Raw genomic sequence first — 15202 nt, 5'->3', positions numbered from 1 at the left:
GTTTAGTTGACCGTTGGGTTGAGGCTGGTTTAGTTGACCGTTGGGTTTAGGCTGGTTTAGTTGACCGTTGGGTTTAGGCTGGTTTAGTTGACCGTTGGGTCGAGGCTGGTTTAGTAGACCGTTGGGTTGAGGCTGGTTTAGTTGACCATTGGGTTGAGGCTGTTTTAGTTGACCGTTGGGTTGAGGCTGGGTCAGTTGACCGTTGGCACCTGGTTGAGGCTGTACTCTTTGGCTTTCAGGCGCAGGTTGGCGATGCTATTGGCCATGTTCATGCCCTGTGACGACGTGGTGTTTGAACAGGAAGGAGGGTAAGACGCCATCGCACTGAAAGAAAAGAGAGGAAAGAGAGAGAGAGAAGGAGAGAGAGAGGAGAGGGAGAGGGGAGAGAGAGGGGAGAGAGAGGGGAGAGAGAGGGGAGAGAGAGAGGAGAGCGAGAGCGAGAGCGAGAGCGAGAGCGAGAGCGAGAGAGAGAGAGAGAGAGAGAGAGAGAGAGAGAGAGAGAGAGAGAGAGAGAGAGAGAGAGAGAGAGAGAGAGAGGCAAAAATTAGTATCTTGATTATTGGTTTGCTCGCCCTCTGCTCAACCCTTGAACGAAAGAGTCTAACATCTGAAGTTTAAAGTCTAACTTCTTCTTCTGCTCTGGAATGGCAGGTTTAATTCCAGGAAATGAAAAGCTCAGGACTTTGGTCTGAGGCATGAGCTGCACTTCCTGTTCAGCCCAGGTCCAGTCCTGGTCCAGTCCTTAGTCCTGGTCCTGTGCTGGTCCAGTCCTCAATCCTCGGTCCAGTCCTCAGTCCTGGTCCAGTCCTCAGTCCTGGTCCAGTCCCGGCTCACCTGTAGGACGCCCCGCCCCAGCTCAGGTACTCGTTGGGCCTGGGGGCCGGTCTGGGGACGATGGGCTGTTCCACCGTCACGTCGCCGGAGAAAGACTTCAGCAGCGATGCGTTTTTACTCGCCAACATCGCCCGCTCGTTTCTGCGGAACTTTGCCCTGCGATTCTGGAACCAGACCTGGGTCAGAACCAAAGAGAGACCGGGTCAGAACCTGGTCCAGACGTGGGTCAGATTCATGGGAACATAGGGCCCGAGGAACTGGGCCTAAACTTTCTATCTATCTATTGTCTTTTTTTTTTTTTTTTTTGATAAATAAAAATATAGCAGAGCAACTTTATTTTGTTGAATTATTGTTTAGGGTTTCTTTTGTCTAAATTATGCATAAACTCGGGATGTGCAATGTCACTTCCAGTTATTTTCTACAGATGTTTCTACTTTTCCTCCACAAACAGCTTCTTGATCAGTATAAAACTATTGTTTGTATTTACAGCAGGTGTAAATGTAATAAAGTCAAAATTAGAAAATCATAAAAACCTGTCATACACACTTTAACATAGGCTGTTAGCATTAGCAGTAAGCATTCGCCGTTAGAATTGGCCGTTAGAATTGGCCGTTAGCATTATCCCTTAGCATTAGCTGTTAGCTGAGGAACTTTCGGACTAGTGAACCTTCGGACCAGTGAACTTTCAGACCAGTGAACCTTCGGACTAGCGAACCTTCGGACTCGTGGGGGGTAACCGAATAACCAGTCCAGGTTTGGTCCTGGTTTAGTCCTGGTTTAGTCCTGGTTTAGACCTGGTTTAGACCTGGTTTAGACCCGGTTTAGACCCGGTTTAGACCTGGTTTAGTCCTGGTTTAGATTTGGTTTGGACCTGGTTTAGTCCTGGTTTAGTCCTGGTTTAGTCCCGGTTTAGTCCCGGTTTAGACCTGCTTTAGTCCTGGTTTAAACCTGGTTTAGTCCTGGTTTAGACCTAGTTTATACCTGGTTTAGTCCTGGTTTAGTCCTGGTTTAGTCCTGGTTTAGACCTGGTTTAGTCCTGGTTTAGTCCTGGTTTAGTCCTGACGCAGACCCTCTGGTATGTTCTTTATCACATTGGGACCAGATGTGGCTCTGAGTGAAAAGAGAGCGAGTCTTTCACCACGAGACCGGGTCTGGACAGGGCTGGGATCCTGGACCGAAACCAAATCCTTCTGTGGTGGTTTAGTCCTGGTTTAGTCCTGGTTTAGTCCTGGTTTAGTCCTGGTTTAGTCCTGGTTTAGTCCTGGTTTGGACCTGTTCTGTCTAGTCCCAGACCAGTTCTAGTCCTGCTTTAGGCTGCATTCACACCATCAAATTAGGACTGGACCAGGACTAAACCCAAAACTAAATCCGGCCCAAACCAGGACTAAACAAAGTCCAAAGCAGGACTAAAATGGTATCAATTTAGGACAAATGTGAACACATAAATCCGGTCTTGTTTGGTTAAAGTTTGATTTAAATTTAGTCCTGCCTCAGACTCCAAAAGTCTGGGACCTGAACCAGGGACCCTCTGGCTGTGCGCAGGGGGCTTACCACTATGCCGCCTGAACCAGGGACACTCTGGCTGTGCGCAGGGGGCTAACCACTATGCCGCCTGAACCAGGCTAACCACTCTGCCACCACGCGTGTGTTAAACCAGGTCAAACATCTGGTTCTGATCCGAGCGACGACACCATCTAAAGTGAGTAATGAGACGCATCAGGATCAGAACGAGACAAGACCGGGACTGGACCGGGACTGGACCGAGGTCTTTCCTGGTCCAGAGGTCTCTCCTGGTCCAGAGGTCTCTCCTGGTCCAGAGGTTGAGTGAAAATAACCCTCGTTGTCTTTGATGTCACACTTTGAGGTCAGAGAAGAATTTGAAACGTCCAAAACGTACAAGCTTTTCATTGACTTTGAAGTGCAAACTATGGAAAAGTTTACGTTTGGGACGTTTGGGACGCTTTGGACGCTTGGGACGTTTGGGACGTTTGGGACGTTTGGGACGCTTGGATGTTTTTAAATGAAAAGATTCTTTGAGAGTTTAATAAAGTGTTCAAAGTGTGGTCACATGACAGAAGAGCATCCTGAAGGACCTCATCTGACCCTAAAGACTCTAAAGACACTAAAGACCCTAAAGACCCTAAAGACTCTAAATACCCTAAAGACCATAAAGACTTTAAAGACTCTAAAGACCCTAAAGACCCTAAAGATTCTAAAGACTCTAAAGACCCTAACGATCTTAAAGACCCTAAAGACTCTAAAGACCCTAAAGACTCTAAAGACCCTATAGATTCTAAAGACTCTAAAGACCCTAAAGACTCTAAAGACCCTGAAGACCGTAAAGACTTTAAAGACCCTAAATACTCTAAAGACCCCAAAGACTCTAAAGACCCTAAAGATTCTAAAGATCCTAAAGACCCTAAATACTCTAAAGACTCTAAAGACCCTAAAGACTCTAAAGACCCTAAAGATCCTAAAGACCCTAAAGACCCTAAAGACTCTAAAGACCACAAAGACTCTAAACTGCATCAGACACTTGACGTTTCTCTTAAGGATGTTTTAACCTTTTTTCATCTCGATAATTTTGCGCCTCAAGTTTCGTAAAAACAGTTTAATTCAAACGATTGAAATTATGAAACTTTCTTTTACGCTTAGTCATAGGTGTCAAACTCTGGCCCGCGGGTCAAATCTGGCCCACCAAACGTTTTAATCTGGCCCGCAGAACATTTCAATTTGTAATATATATATATATTTTTTAAATCGATTCATAGAACCGTAGTTACATCCGTAACCGTTTTTATCGCTAAAACTACGCGTCCCACAATGCCGCCGGTGGCCGCCCCTCCCCCACGGGGCTCTGCTGCACTACTGTGTGAGCTGCCAAGGGAGAAGTGCACTTTAAGCACTTTTGAGCAGAGGTTTAGTGGTGTGTCAGTTCAGGTGTACAGATAACTACACAGACGTGGAAATGTTAATTAGTGCATTTAAAAGTTTTTTTAGAAGTTTATTTTGTTATAAAGTCAAATGTTTATCTTGTAGATCAACTCTGAAGTTGTAATGCACATAAATTGAAGCACAGCGTTGGTGAAATTACACTTGTTTTTCTAAATACATTTCAGTTTATGAGAACAAACGTTTTGTAATACTTTTTAATGGATCCAGTAATTGCTTCAGAACAGCGTAGGCTATATAAAGCTATTTATTTCTTATAGTTTTAATAGTTTTATGTTTTACGTTATGTTATGAGCGTCGAAATTCGGCCCGCGGCCCAAATGAGTTTGACACCCCTGCTCTAAGTAAACCAAGACTAAACCAAGACTAAACCAGGACTAAACCAGGTCTAAACCAGGTCTAAACCAGGTCTAAACCAGGTCTAAACCAGGTCTAAACCAGGTGTAACCAGGTCCTGGACTCACCTGGACGCGGGCCTCGGTCAGGTTCACTCTTCGGGCCAGATCTTCTCTCACAAAAGCGTCTGGATAATGCGTTCTCTCGAAAACTCGCTCCAGAGCCTGAAGTTGACTCGAGTTGAAAGTTGTTCGATTTCGACGTTGTTTTCGCTTCTTTTTCTCCTCCGTGTTCAGCTGCTCGTCTGAAAGAGACAAGAGAGGCTTAAAATCAGGTCTAAACCGGACTAAAGCAGGTCTAAACAAGGACTAAAACAGGACTAAACCAGGTCTAAAGCAGATCTAAACCAACACTAAACCAGGACTAGTGTGTGTAGCGTGTGTGTAGCATGTAAGTGTAGCGTGTGTGTGTAGCGTGTGTGTGTGTGTGTAGCGTGTATGTAGTGTGTGTGTGTAGCGTGTGTGTGTAGCATGTAAGTGTAGCGTGTGTGTGTGTAGCGTGTGTGTAGCATGCAAGTGTAGTGTGTGTAGCGTGTGTGTAGCGTGTGTGTAGCGTGTGTAGCGTGTGTGTAGCGTGTGTGTGCATAGCGTGTGTGTGTGTAGCGTGTGTGTAGCGTGTGTGTAGCGTGTGCGTAGCATGTGTGTCATTAGTGACGTGGAGCTGTTCTAAAAACACTCCATGTTTTCCTTTTCTTTTCAAATGAAGGAAGTCGTCCATTTTCTCATTTCCTTTTTGTCAAAATCGTTGTGATTTGATTTGAAATGATTATAGCCGCTGTCGAGGAAACGTCCAATCACAGGCCAGGACGGCACCAAGACATGAACCAATCACACGCCAGAAAAGAAATGTTCAAAAGGTTTAATTCATGAAAAGTATTTTGATTTGAGTGAGTTTGTTACTGTTCATCATTAAACTCGTTAAAATTGTTTGTCATCCATTTCATCACCTGCAGTTCTCCTAAAGAGACAAATATCCAATTCATAATCAATCGGTTTCATCATTGTCCTTTTGTTAATATTCGAGTCACATGATCCGGCCATAAATGCATTTTAAACACGATTTACTAATAAACAAAGACAAAGTCACGTCTGTTTCTGAAGGCTCAGACCTTTCAGATGTTCAGAGCTCAGACCTGTCAACCGTTCAGAGTATCAGACCATTCTGCTTTTCAGAGGGTCAGACCATTCTGCTTTTCAGAGGGTCAGACCGTTCAGCTGTTCCGAGTCGCAGACCATTCAGTTGTTCAGAGCTCAGACCTTTCAGCTGTAGAGAGGCTCAGACCTTTCAGCTTTTCATAGGCTCAGGCCTTTCAGATGTTCAGAGCTCAGACCTGGGGATTTGAACCTTCATAACAAACTGACCTTTAAATCAAGGCCGTGGCTGCAGAGCCGCGGCGCGGTCAAATGGCCCAGCAGTTTCAGGAACCGCGGCACTGCTATATAGCCTCATGGCTAACCTTAACCTTAACCTTAACCCTAACCTTAACCTTAAAGGCGGTATGGACGATTTTTCGGCGATTTGAGAACGCAGGCGGAAGTGCGCATGCGCCCTCCCCCGTGCGGACTGATACAACACACACGTGCGTTTGTTTATTAGCGCAACGGAGCGCATCGCATCTCTCGTCTCCAAAAGATTTCTGTCCACTTCTGCGTCAGCTCGAACTGTCTTTCTCCGTCTTCATTTTGCCCCGTACACTGAGGGAACTATATTATGATAGATCCATGCGCTTAGGCACGCGGAAACGTGGGGACGAGCCTGACGCGGCTGCAGGTGAGCGGTAGGTGTGTTTTATGATTGATACGTGGCAGGACAAATGATTTATCCACGCCACGAGGAAATATGATACAAAATTTGCTGAAAAAAAATCGTCCATACCACCTTTAACCTGGCGCGGTCAAATGGCGCCCTAACCTTAACCTGGCAGGAGCCGCGGCACAAATAACATGGCAGTTTCGGCCGCGCGCCGCGGCTCTGTAGACACTCCTTTAAATCAATGGAAAGTGTTTGAATTAAATAAAGCAGCTGATTTCAGTTTGAGTCGAGAATTCTGTAAATGTGGAATGTTCAAACTGTAAATGTGGAATATTCAATCTGTAAATGTGGAATATTAAAACTGTAAATGTATAAAAACATGACTTATGAGGAAAAGGGGTGGGGCTAAATAATAATGAGATGGAAAAGACTAAATAAAAACTATTTAGTCTTTTCCATCTCAAACAAAAACAAAAAGTACATTTTACTGCACTTTGAACTGCACTGAAAAGTACTTTCTACTTTTCAGTGCAGTATTGCAGTAAAAGTACAGATCCTACTCTCAAATGTGCTGAACAGAAGATTGTACTTAAACACTTTTCCTTTTGTACTTCTTTGGTCACGACAGTGAGTTTTATTCTGTTTTTTGTGTGTTGTGTGTTTTGCATGTCGTGTTGCGTGTTTCATGTTGTATGTTTTCTGCTCCGTGTTCAGGCCTAACACGCATCAACCAATCTGTCAATCAATATTTGCACTTTTTCTCCCATCGGCCTTAAACCTCGAGCCGACACTGAACACGTGTAGTTTGATTTGATTTGGGGGCGTGTCTGCTCCTGGAGGCGTGTCTGCGTCTGCTCCTGGGGGCGTGTCTGCTCCTGGGGGCGTGTCTGCGTCTGCTCCTGGGGGCGTGTCTGCTCCTGGGGGCGTGTCTGCGTCTGCTCCTGGGGGCGTTTCTGCTCCTGGGGGCGTGTCTGCTCCTGGAGGCGTGTCTGCGTCTGCTCCTGGGGGCGTGTCTGCTCCTGGGGGCGTGTCTGCGTCTGCTCCTGGGGCGTGTCTGCTCCTGGGGGCGTGTCTGCTCCTGGGGGCATGTCTGCTCCTGGGGGTGCGTCTGCTCCTGGGGGCGTGTCTGTGATAGAATCCAGGCGTCTGTCTTCATTTAGCACTAATTACACTCCAGGTTCAGCTCCACAAACGAGCGGCGCTTTAATCACGGCCGCGTCTGCTTCACGTGTCAAACCTTTTACACTTAAACCATGTGAAGCTGGTTTGGGTCGCAAGCGTCAGGCCTAAGCCCAGGAAAAGAGCTCCGTCTGTGGGTTTGATCCCACTGTGACGCTCTCCAGACCTCCAGCTTCAGCCTAATCAAACTTTTTTAAACTGTTTTTCTACAAAGTCAAAAGCAGTTTATAAATCGGATTAACCTCAAACACAGAGAATACGCTCAAATCCAGTTGGACCTCAAACCTCCAGCGGTCAGGGGCCTCTGTCAGGGGCCTCAGTACGGGTCTGTGCCCAGGAACAATCTCCCTTCTCTGGGCTCAGTTTCACACTTTCTCCCTCAAGCGGAGGAACTTGGATTTTTCTCAGTGAAGTGGTGTTTTTAAGCACATTTAAGAGTGAAACTTTGGACGTTTGCTTCACTACATTTGAGAGCAGGATCTGTACGTTTAAACTGGAGTATTTTGTATTAAGATAAGATATTCCTTTATTGTCCACATGGGGAAATTCCGTTGTTGCAACACAAGTAGATACAGAAGAAGGAACAGATAACTTATAGGAAGCTTTAAAAAACACTCTTATAAACAAAACTCCTATAGACAGCACCGCTCATATTCTTAATAGGGAATAGAGAGAAAATAAATAAAAAAATAAAATAAAAATAAGATAACATAAGACAAAATAATACCAATAATAGTGGTAAAGTAAACTTAATCTCTTAATTACATCAGTTATGTGCACCTGAATATGACATTATTGCGTATTAAGTATTATTTGAGAGCAGGATCTGTACGTTTGAACTGGAGTATTGTGTATTATTTGAGAGCTTCTGAAGTCGGAATGTTTTTGGTCTGTGGAGAAAAACTTCCTGAGAAAATGCTTATAATGACCAAATGTAGTAAATTCACAATAATCCGCGTTAATACTTTTATTTTTTACTCTCACAGAACATTTTAAAATTGCGTGATTTTTAAAAAAATATTTTTTAAAACTAATTAAAATTAAATTTTAATGTATTATTTATTACAGACTTTACCAGAGATGATTATTTTGTGAAGCTCAAATAAAATATTCCATCTAGTGCGGTAAAAAGACATTTTGACCCTGGACATTTTTTTTTTAAGAGGATTTAAAATCGTTCGATCGCAAAAATCCACGTTAACAGTTTTCAAAATCAGTGTGAAAAAATCTGTAAAATTCTTTATCTTTTCTTTAATAATCGTGATCACAATTTGACTTTAATAGTTCTCAAAATCTGCATCTTTTATGTTCTTGATTTTTACTCAAATGTGTTTTATTGTTTATGAGCCACTGTCGTAGGAAACGATTCACTTAAAAATCTTCCGCTAAATGGATTAATTTTACTCTTCAAGTTTAGATTTAGAAGATTTAGAACTTGGAAACATTGATTATTTTAATGAGATACTTTTACATCCAGCACCGGGACAAACCGCTCAGACCAGAGCCGTGTTCAGGGGCCCGTCTTTGCACAAACCGCTCAGACCTCCAGAGGCTCCGGGGATGTTCACGTGAAGCCGAGCCCAGAGAAAGAGCTCTGTCCCTGGGCAGACCTCCAGAGGCTCCGGGGACGTTCACATGAAGCCGAGCCCAGAGAAAGAGCTCTGTCCCTGGGCAGACCTCCGGCGGCTCCGGGGACGTTCACCGAAGCCGAGCCCAGAGAAAGAGCTCCGTCCCTGGGCAGACCTCCTGAGGCTCTGGGGACGTTCACGTGAAGCAGAGCCCAGAGAAAGAGCTCCGTTTCTGGGCAGACCTCCAGAGGCTCCGGGGACGTTCACGTGAAACTGAGCCCAGAGAAAGAGCTCCGTCCCTGGGCAGACCTCCAGAGGCTCCAGGGGACGTTCACCAAAGCCGAGCCCAGAGAAAGATCTCCGTCCCTGGGCAGACCTCCAGAGGCTCCTGGGACGTTCACGTGAAGCCGAGCCCAGAGAAAGAGCTCCGTCCCTGGGCAGACCTCAAGAGGCTCCGGGGACGTTCACGTGAAGCCGAGCCCAGAGAAAGTGTTCCGTCCCTGGGCAGACCTACAGAGGCTCCGGGGGACGTTCACCGAAGCCGAGCCCAGCGAAAGAGCTCCGTCCCTGGACAGAACTCAAGAGGCTCCGGGAACGTTCACCTGAAGCCGAGCCCAGAGAAAGAGCTCCGTCCCTGGGCAGACCTCCAGCGGCTACGGAGACGTTCACCGAAGTCGAGCCCAGAGAAAGAGCTCCGTCCCTGGACAGAACTCAAGAGGCTCCGGGAACGTTCACCTGAAGCCGAGCCCAGAGAAAGAGCTCCGTCCCTGGGCAGACCTCCAGCGGCTACGGAGACGTTCACCGAAGTCGAGCCCAGAGAAAGAGCTCCGTCCCTGGGCAGACCTCCAGAGGCTACGGAGACGTTCACCGAAGTCGAGCCCAGAGAAAGAGCTCCGTCCCTGGGCAGACCTCCAGAGGCTCCGGGGACGTTCACTGAAGCCGAGCCCAGAGAAGGAGCTCCGTGCGTCCTCGCCCTGTCAGACTTCATTTCTGTGACGTTGTGGTTGTTGCTAGGCGTCATCTCGTCCCAGAGCTCGGCAGCGTCAGGGACTTTCCCAAAATGAAACCCACGAATGGAGCGCCTTCCCTGGGAACGGTTCTACAAAGAGCTGCTGGAGAACGTCGCTGATTCAGATGGAAAACATTTGAATAAACACATTCCACAGTCGAGAGTGAAGCTGAAGACAAGAACACAAGACAACAAAAGTCTGAATGTTGGATGTCCACAAACGGCACTTTTGACTCTACTGGAGGTTTAATGTTCTCACACTTTGACTGGACAAATACTGAGGGTTTTACTTTTATCTTCAGATACATCACATTCTTTAACACTGATGATACTTAAGTGAAGGCCGAGCTTTGTGAGAGAAAAAATAACTCACATTTTTACCCTGGAAACTCGTTTGCACTTCAGCTTCACAAACTCAGAGTCTGAAGAAGAAGAACTCAGACTCAGGTCTGAAAGTATAAATCTACTGAAGTATAAGTATTAAAGTATCTGTGAAACGTGTGCATTTGACACGTTTCCTGGGACTTTTACAGAAACACACTTCATTCACGCTCTGTCTCTGTTCAAATAAACTCATAAATAAAATACTTTTACAATAAAAAAGTAAAAGTGTTTCAGTCAAAGTGACGTTGGTGAGTTGAGCAGATTTAGACGATTTCCTGATGATTTTCATTGATGACGTTCATTCAGGTTCATTTGGTTTTCTGAGGATTTTTTAAAATTATATATATATATTTGATCATTTTGATTATTCAGGTCATAATGATGATAATGATATTATAATTATAATATTACATAATGATGATGATGATAATAATAATAATAATACATTATAATAATCGACAATTTTAGAAGCAAAATTAAGACTATTCAAATACATCTAAAGTCTGTTTTTGTCATATTCACTTTATTCTGTTGTTTGAACGTTTGATTTCCTAAAGTCACAAACCGAGGAACATAAATGTTTTAATCATGTTTTAATGGTTCAATCCTGCTCTTTTTCTCACTTGACTCAGAATCATGACAAAGTAAAGACTCAGATGAAGTGTTTGAGGCTGGTTCTGGACAGAGCTGGTTCTGGACAGAGCTGGTTCTGGATAGAGCTCAGGATGTTTGAGGCTCGTTCTGGACTCTGGACCCTGGACCCGGGGAAAGTGCGTGTGTTCCGGGCACAGCTCCACCGCAGGCCCCGCTCACACCTCCAGGCTTTACACCGACTTCAGAAACATTTTGACGCGGGATCGGAGCTCTGTTTGGGGGACGCGTGCGGCGGGCGGCCCCTCCCTCTCTCTCCGCACGTGCTCAGATTTCAGCCAATTAAAACAAGCTTTTAAATCTCTTTTATGGGCCGGAATGGGCCAAAATGAGCCAAAATAGCCCTAATTTGAGTGAGTTTGGTGTAAATTGCCGCTCGTCTCACATTTGTGGCTTTGGCTCGTGCTCTAGACTATATTTGTCACTTGTTCCACACGAGCCTCCGCGACACAAACGCGTCTCACTTTGGCTCAGAAACATCTGGAAACACCGTCTCAGACACTTCTGCAGAACCGGGACCCGGCTCGGGGACTCGCATTATAAATCGTACTCCAACAAACGCAGAAGGTCCGGGTCCGGGGACAGAGCGCGTGGGCGGCCGGGGGAAAGGCCCGTGTCCGTGGCGCATTTCTCCGGGCCTGGATCCGGAGAAACGCGCGGGTCCAACCCGGGGAGCTTTTGTAAATGGATCAAAAACAGTTTTGTTTCTTTTGATTTTAAGGAAATGTTAAATGTAGGAAACATTGTAATATAATATATATATATATATATATATATATATATATATATATATATATATATATATATATATATATATATTTAATGTCATCATATTTTTTGATATCTTAATAATCTCTACTTTTCAATCAGCACTTTGTTCACATTCTGAACTAAACTGTTATCTATAACATATTTAACATATATATTTTTATATAACATATATATAATACATGCATTAGATTAATAATGAAAAATAAATATGGTTAAATATTATTATAATTTATTTTATACATATTGTTTGTGATCATGAAAGTCGATTTTAGCTGCAAAAACAAAAAAAAGGCTTCAAAATGAGTTCAGAAATATAAATATAAATATTCTGAGAAAAGAGTTTTGTTGCACTAATTCTTTTCAAGAAATTCTCTTTGATTCACGTTTTCTCTTGTCTTTGTTTTTAAATGTGCTTAAAGTGACTCAAACACATTTAAACATTTAAGACTCATTTTGTCATTTTATGTCACTTTGTTTTCTGTTCCGTCTGTTTTATTTAAGAGCTTTAAGAGCTTTTAGGCCTCGCGCGGCGCACACGGCCCGAGTTTACGCGCACGGCACGTTTTTATTTCACATTTTAAAACTACATTTGGAATTCAGAGTTTTGAAATGAAAACGGCACGTGCCAGGGTCACGTGAGCGCAGATCCTGACTCCAATATTTACTGCATATCCTCCCTGCTCTCATCCCCGGCTCTGGGCTGAGGTCAAACGCATTCGAGGCAGATTTACGACTGTTTTCAATCCAAACATCGTCAGTTTTTGGCGGAATCACAAATCAATCGATCACGGTTCAATCTGATCAAAACACAACGTTAAACAAACTGAATGAAACAGTTTAACAGTTTGGCCCCTAAGTCCGGCCCCGTTTGGCCCCCGAGTTTAGATAAAGCTTCTCTGTGGTTTATTTTTGTTCCTGGGGCGTTAATTTGACAAAGAGGAATTAAAGATGAACTCTTACTTCTCCAAACAAACAGAAGATAAAGTTTGTTTGTTCAAAAAACACGAGAGAGAGGGAGAGAGAGGGGGAGAGAGAGAGAGAGGGAGAGAGAGAGAGGGAGAGAGAGGGAGAGAGAGAGAGAGAGAGAGAGAGAGAGAGAGAGGGAGAGGGAGAGGGAGAGGGAGAGGGAGAGGGAGAGGGAGAGGGAGAGGGAGAGGGAGAGGGAGAGGGAGGGAGAGAGAGAGAGAGAGAGAGAGAGAGAGAGAGAGAGAGAGAGAGAGAGAGAGAGAGAGAGAGAGAGGGAGAGAGAGAGGGAGAGGGAGAGGGAGAGGGAGAGAGAGGATAATTCATCCAAATTAAAGCTCTATCTCTCTCTCTATCTCTCTCTCTCCCTCTTGCTCCTCTTTCTCAGAGGATTAAAGCTCTGTCCAGCTCTGTCCGGGGTAATCGGACTTTGCATATGACGTTCGCGCCTCGTGCCGCTTCAGCTTCACCTGAAACTCATAAATCAGGGACGCGTTTTTCCGAGTGCCGCGCGTCTTTGCGCTGTCACTTCTGGAAGATAAATGTTGTTGTTAAAGCTCAGGCCGCGGCGGTCCAAACGTGTCCGTGATTAACTCTTCTGTCCGTTATGACCTCTTCTGTCCGTTATGACCTCTTCTGTCCGTTACTTTGGCGCATTCGTCACATTTTTCCGCCTCCGCGCTCTGCGGTCACTTTGAAGTATTTACGGCAAAAGTGCGACTTTAACACGTGTTTGTATTATTATTATAATTATTAATAATAATAATATTAATATTATTATTATTAATATCATTATCTCCTTTAAAGATAAGAAAGCGGGTTCACGTTTTCATTATAAATCACACTTTTTATTTAAAAAGAATGTTAAGGGTTTAGTCCTGGCTTGGACCTGGTTTAGTCCTGGTTTAGTCCTGGTTTAGTCCTGGTTTAGTCCTGGTTTAGTCCTGGTTTAGTCCTGGTTTAGACCTGGTTTAGACCTGGTTTAGTCCTGGTTTAGACCTGGTTTAGTCCCGGTTGGGTTCCGGAGGAGCCTCACATTCCCGATGCTCCAGTCACACTTACTTTCCTGCTGCGTCGTGTCGCTGCCGCTCGTCAGTCCCGGTGACTCCATCAGACTCCTTCCCGCCTCCGCGACTCCGTCCTCGGCCTGAGCTCCCGCCGCGTCCGCCGCGTCCTCCAGGTCCAGGAGGTGGCTCACGGAGAAGTTCTTCTTGGCCTGCAGCGGGTCCAGGCTGCTCGGTAACGGCGGGGTCCGATCCATCACGTGGCCGTAGCTGGAAGTCATGGCCGTGGAGCGGGAAAAGGGCGCGTTAAGAGCCGGGGAAAGCGCGAGGACAGGCGGGGACGCGGCGGGACGCGGGCGGGGACTCGCATTAAAAACCGTACTCCAACAAACGCAGAAGGTCCGGGTCCCGGGTCCGGGCGGGGTCTGGGGCCAGAGCGCGTGGGCGGTGAAAGGCCCGTGTCCGTGGCGCGTCTCTCCGTGCGTCCCGGTGCGTCTCCCGTGTCCCGTGCCTGGGTCTCGTGCAAACGCGGTGTGTCCTCGCGCGCAGACTGGAGCGAATGGAAGCAAGCGCGGCCGGAGCGAAGGGGCGCGCGCTCAGGACACGCCCACCGCGCGGCCTCGTCTCGCGCGCGTAGGAGTTTTCACACCAGCAATTACGTGGCACCGCGGAACCGAGCACAATCCCGGCTCTGTCCCGGGACACACGGGCCCCGGAGCCCCGCAATGAAGCCCCGCAGTGAAGGCCCACAGTGAAGCATCGCACTGAAGCCCCGCACTGAAGCCCCGCAGTGAGGCGCGGCTGGGAAGCCACGCACTGAAGCCCCGCAGTGAGGCGCCGCTGGGAAGCCACGCACTGAAGCCCCGCACTGAAGCCCCGCACTGAAGCCCCTCACCGAAGCCCAGCAGTGAAGCCCCACGGGACCAGAGGAAGGAGCCCCAGAGAAAGGAGCCCCAGAGAGCGGCCCCGGGAACCATCTGATTATGTGTGAATTAGTGTGAATTAGTTTGAGTGACGTCACGCACTGGTCTGTGCGTGAGGAGGAAGTGTCTGGGGAGTGGGAAGTCTGCAGCTCTTTCCTTGAAACAAACAGAACAAAACCTGGACTAAACCAGGACTAAACCTGGACAAAAACAGGACTTAACCAGGACTAATTCGGACTAAAACAGGTCTAAAACAGGACTAAACCTGGACTAAACCTGGACTAAACCAGGACTAAACCAGGACTAAAACAGGACTAAACCTGGACTAAACCAGGACTAAAACAGGACTAAACCTGGACAAAAACAGGACTAAACCTGGACTAAAACAGGACTTAACCAGGACTAAAACAGCACTGGGAGCAGGTCCAGGTCCAGGCTCATTAAAGCACATCTGGTTCCACTCAGGATCTGGGACTCGGACTTGGGACTTTGATGCATGGCCTGGTCCGGATCAGAGCTGCCGCCGCGTCATGTGACCTGATCCGCCTAGACCCGGCCCGGTCTGAAGAAAGTCCGGACTTAGAGGGATCTGACAGGTCCGACCGAGTCCTCAAAACTGGTCCAAGATCCGGTTTCACTGCAGCGCCTCAGGGAAACCAGACTTCAGACCTGGTTCAGACCTGGTTCAGACCTGGTTTAGACCTGGTTTAGTCCTGGTGACTTTTATTTCTGACAGAAAGACTCTTTTGATTTATGACCTACAAAAACTGAAACATGATCCCTAAACCAGGGCTAAACTAGGGCTTAACCAGGGCA

General features: G+C 46.3%; 1 protein-coding gene across 2 annotated transcripts; it reads right to left on the bottom strand.

The window, feature by feature from the left end:
* Positions 1–51: 51 nt before the first annotated feature.
* LOC140354174 (paired mesoderm homeobox protein 1-like) lies at positions 52–14020 on the bottom strand. 2 transcript variants are annotated; one of them, XM_072439100.1, is made up of 4 exons: positions 13522–14020; positions 4251–4426; positions 835–1010; positions 52–275 (listed from the first exon to the last, which is right to left on the bottom strand). In XM_072439100.1, the coding sequence occupies exons 1-4, from the start codon at positions 13742–13744 to the stop codon at positions 269–271; spliced, it is 582 nt and encodes a 193-aa protein (XP_072295201.1). In that variant the 5' UTR covers positions 13745–14020; the 3' UTR covers positions 52–268. The 2 variants fall into 2 exon arrangements, with proteins under 2 accessions (XP_072295201.1, XP_072295202.1); XM_072439101.1 differs by having other exon boundaries at positions 52–324; positions 13522–14005.
* Between the last annotated feature and the right edge of the window lie 1182 nt (positions 14021–15202).

This window comes from Eucyclogobius newberryi, unplaced genomic scaffold (assembly GCF_026437365.1).
Source record: "Eucyclogobius newberryi isolate DKJ021-1_F unplaced genomic scaffold, fEucNew1.0.hap1 SCAF_9, whole genome shotgun sequence".
Taxonomy (NCBI): domain Eukaryota; kingdom Metazoa; phylum Chordata; class Actinopteri; order Gobiiformes; family Gobiidae; genus Eucyclogobius; species Eucyclogobius newberryi.
Note: the sequence above shows the minus strand (reverse complement) of the source record. Positions and strands in the feature narration are given on the sequence as shown.

What these genes read in the sequence shown, in the direction of transcription:
- LOC140354174 (XM_072439101.1), bottom strand. Translation starts at nt 13,744, where the DNA reads ATGACTTCCAGCTACGGCCACGTGATGGATCGGACCCCGCCGTTACCG. An exon ending in CGACACGACGCAGCAGGAAA is followed by an intron (nt 4,427 to 13,521) that starts GTAAGTGTGACT and finishes TGTCTCTTTCAG; the next exon opens with ACGAGCAGCTGAACACGGAG. An exon ending in TGGGGCGGGGCGTCCTACAG is followed by an intron (nt 325 to 834) that starts GTGAGCCGGGAC and finishes CTTTTCTTTCAG; the next exon opens with TGCGATGGCGTCTTACCCTC.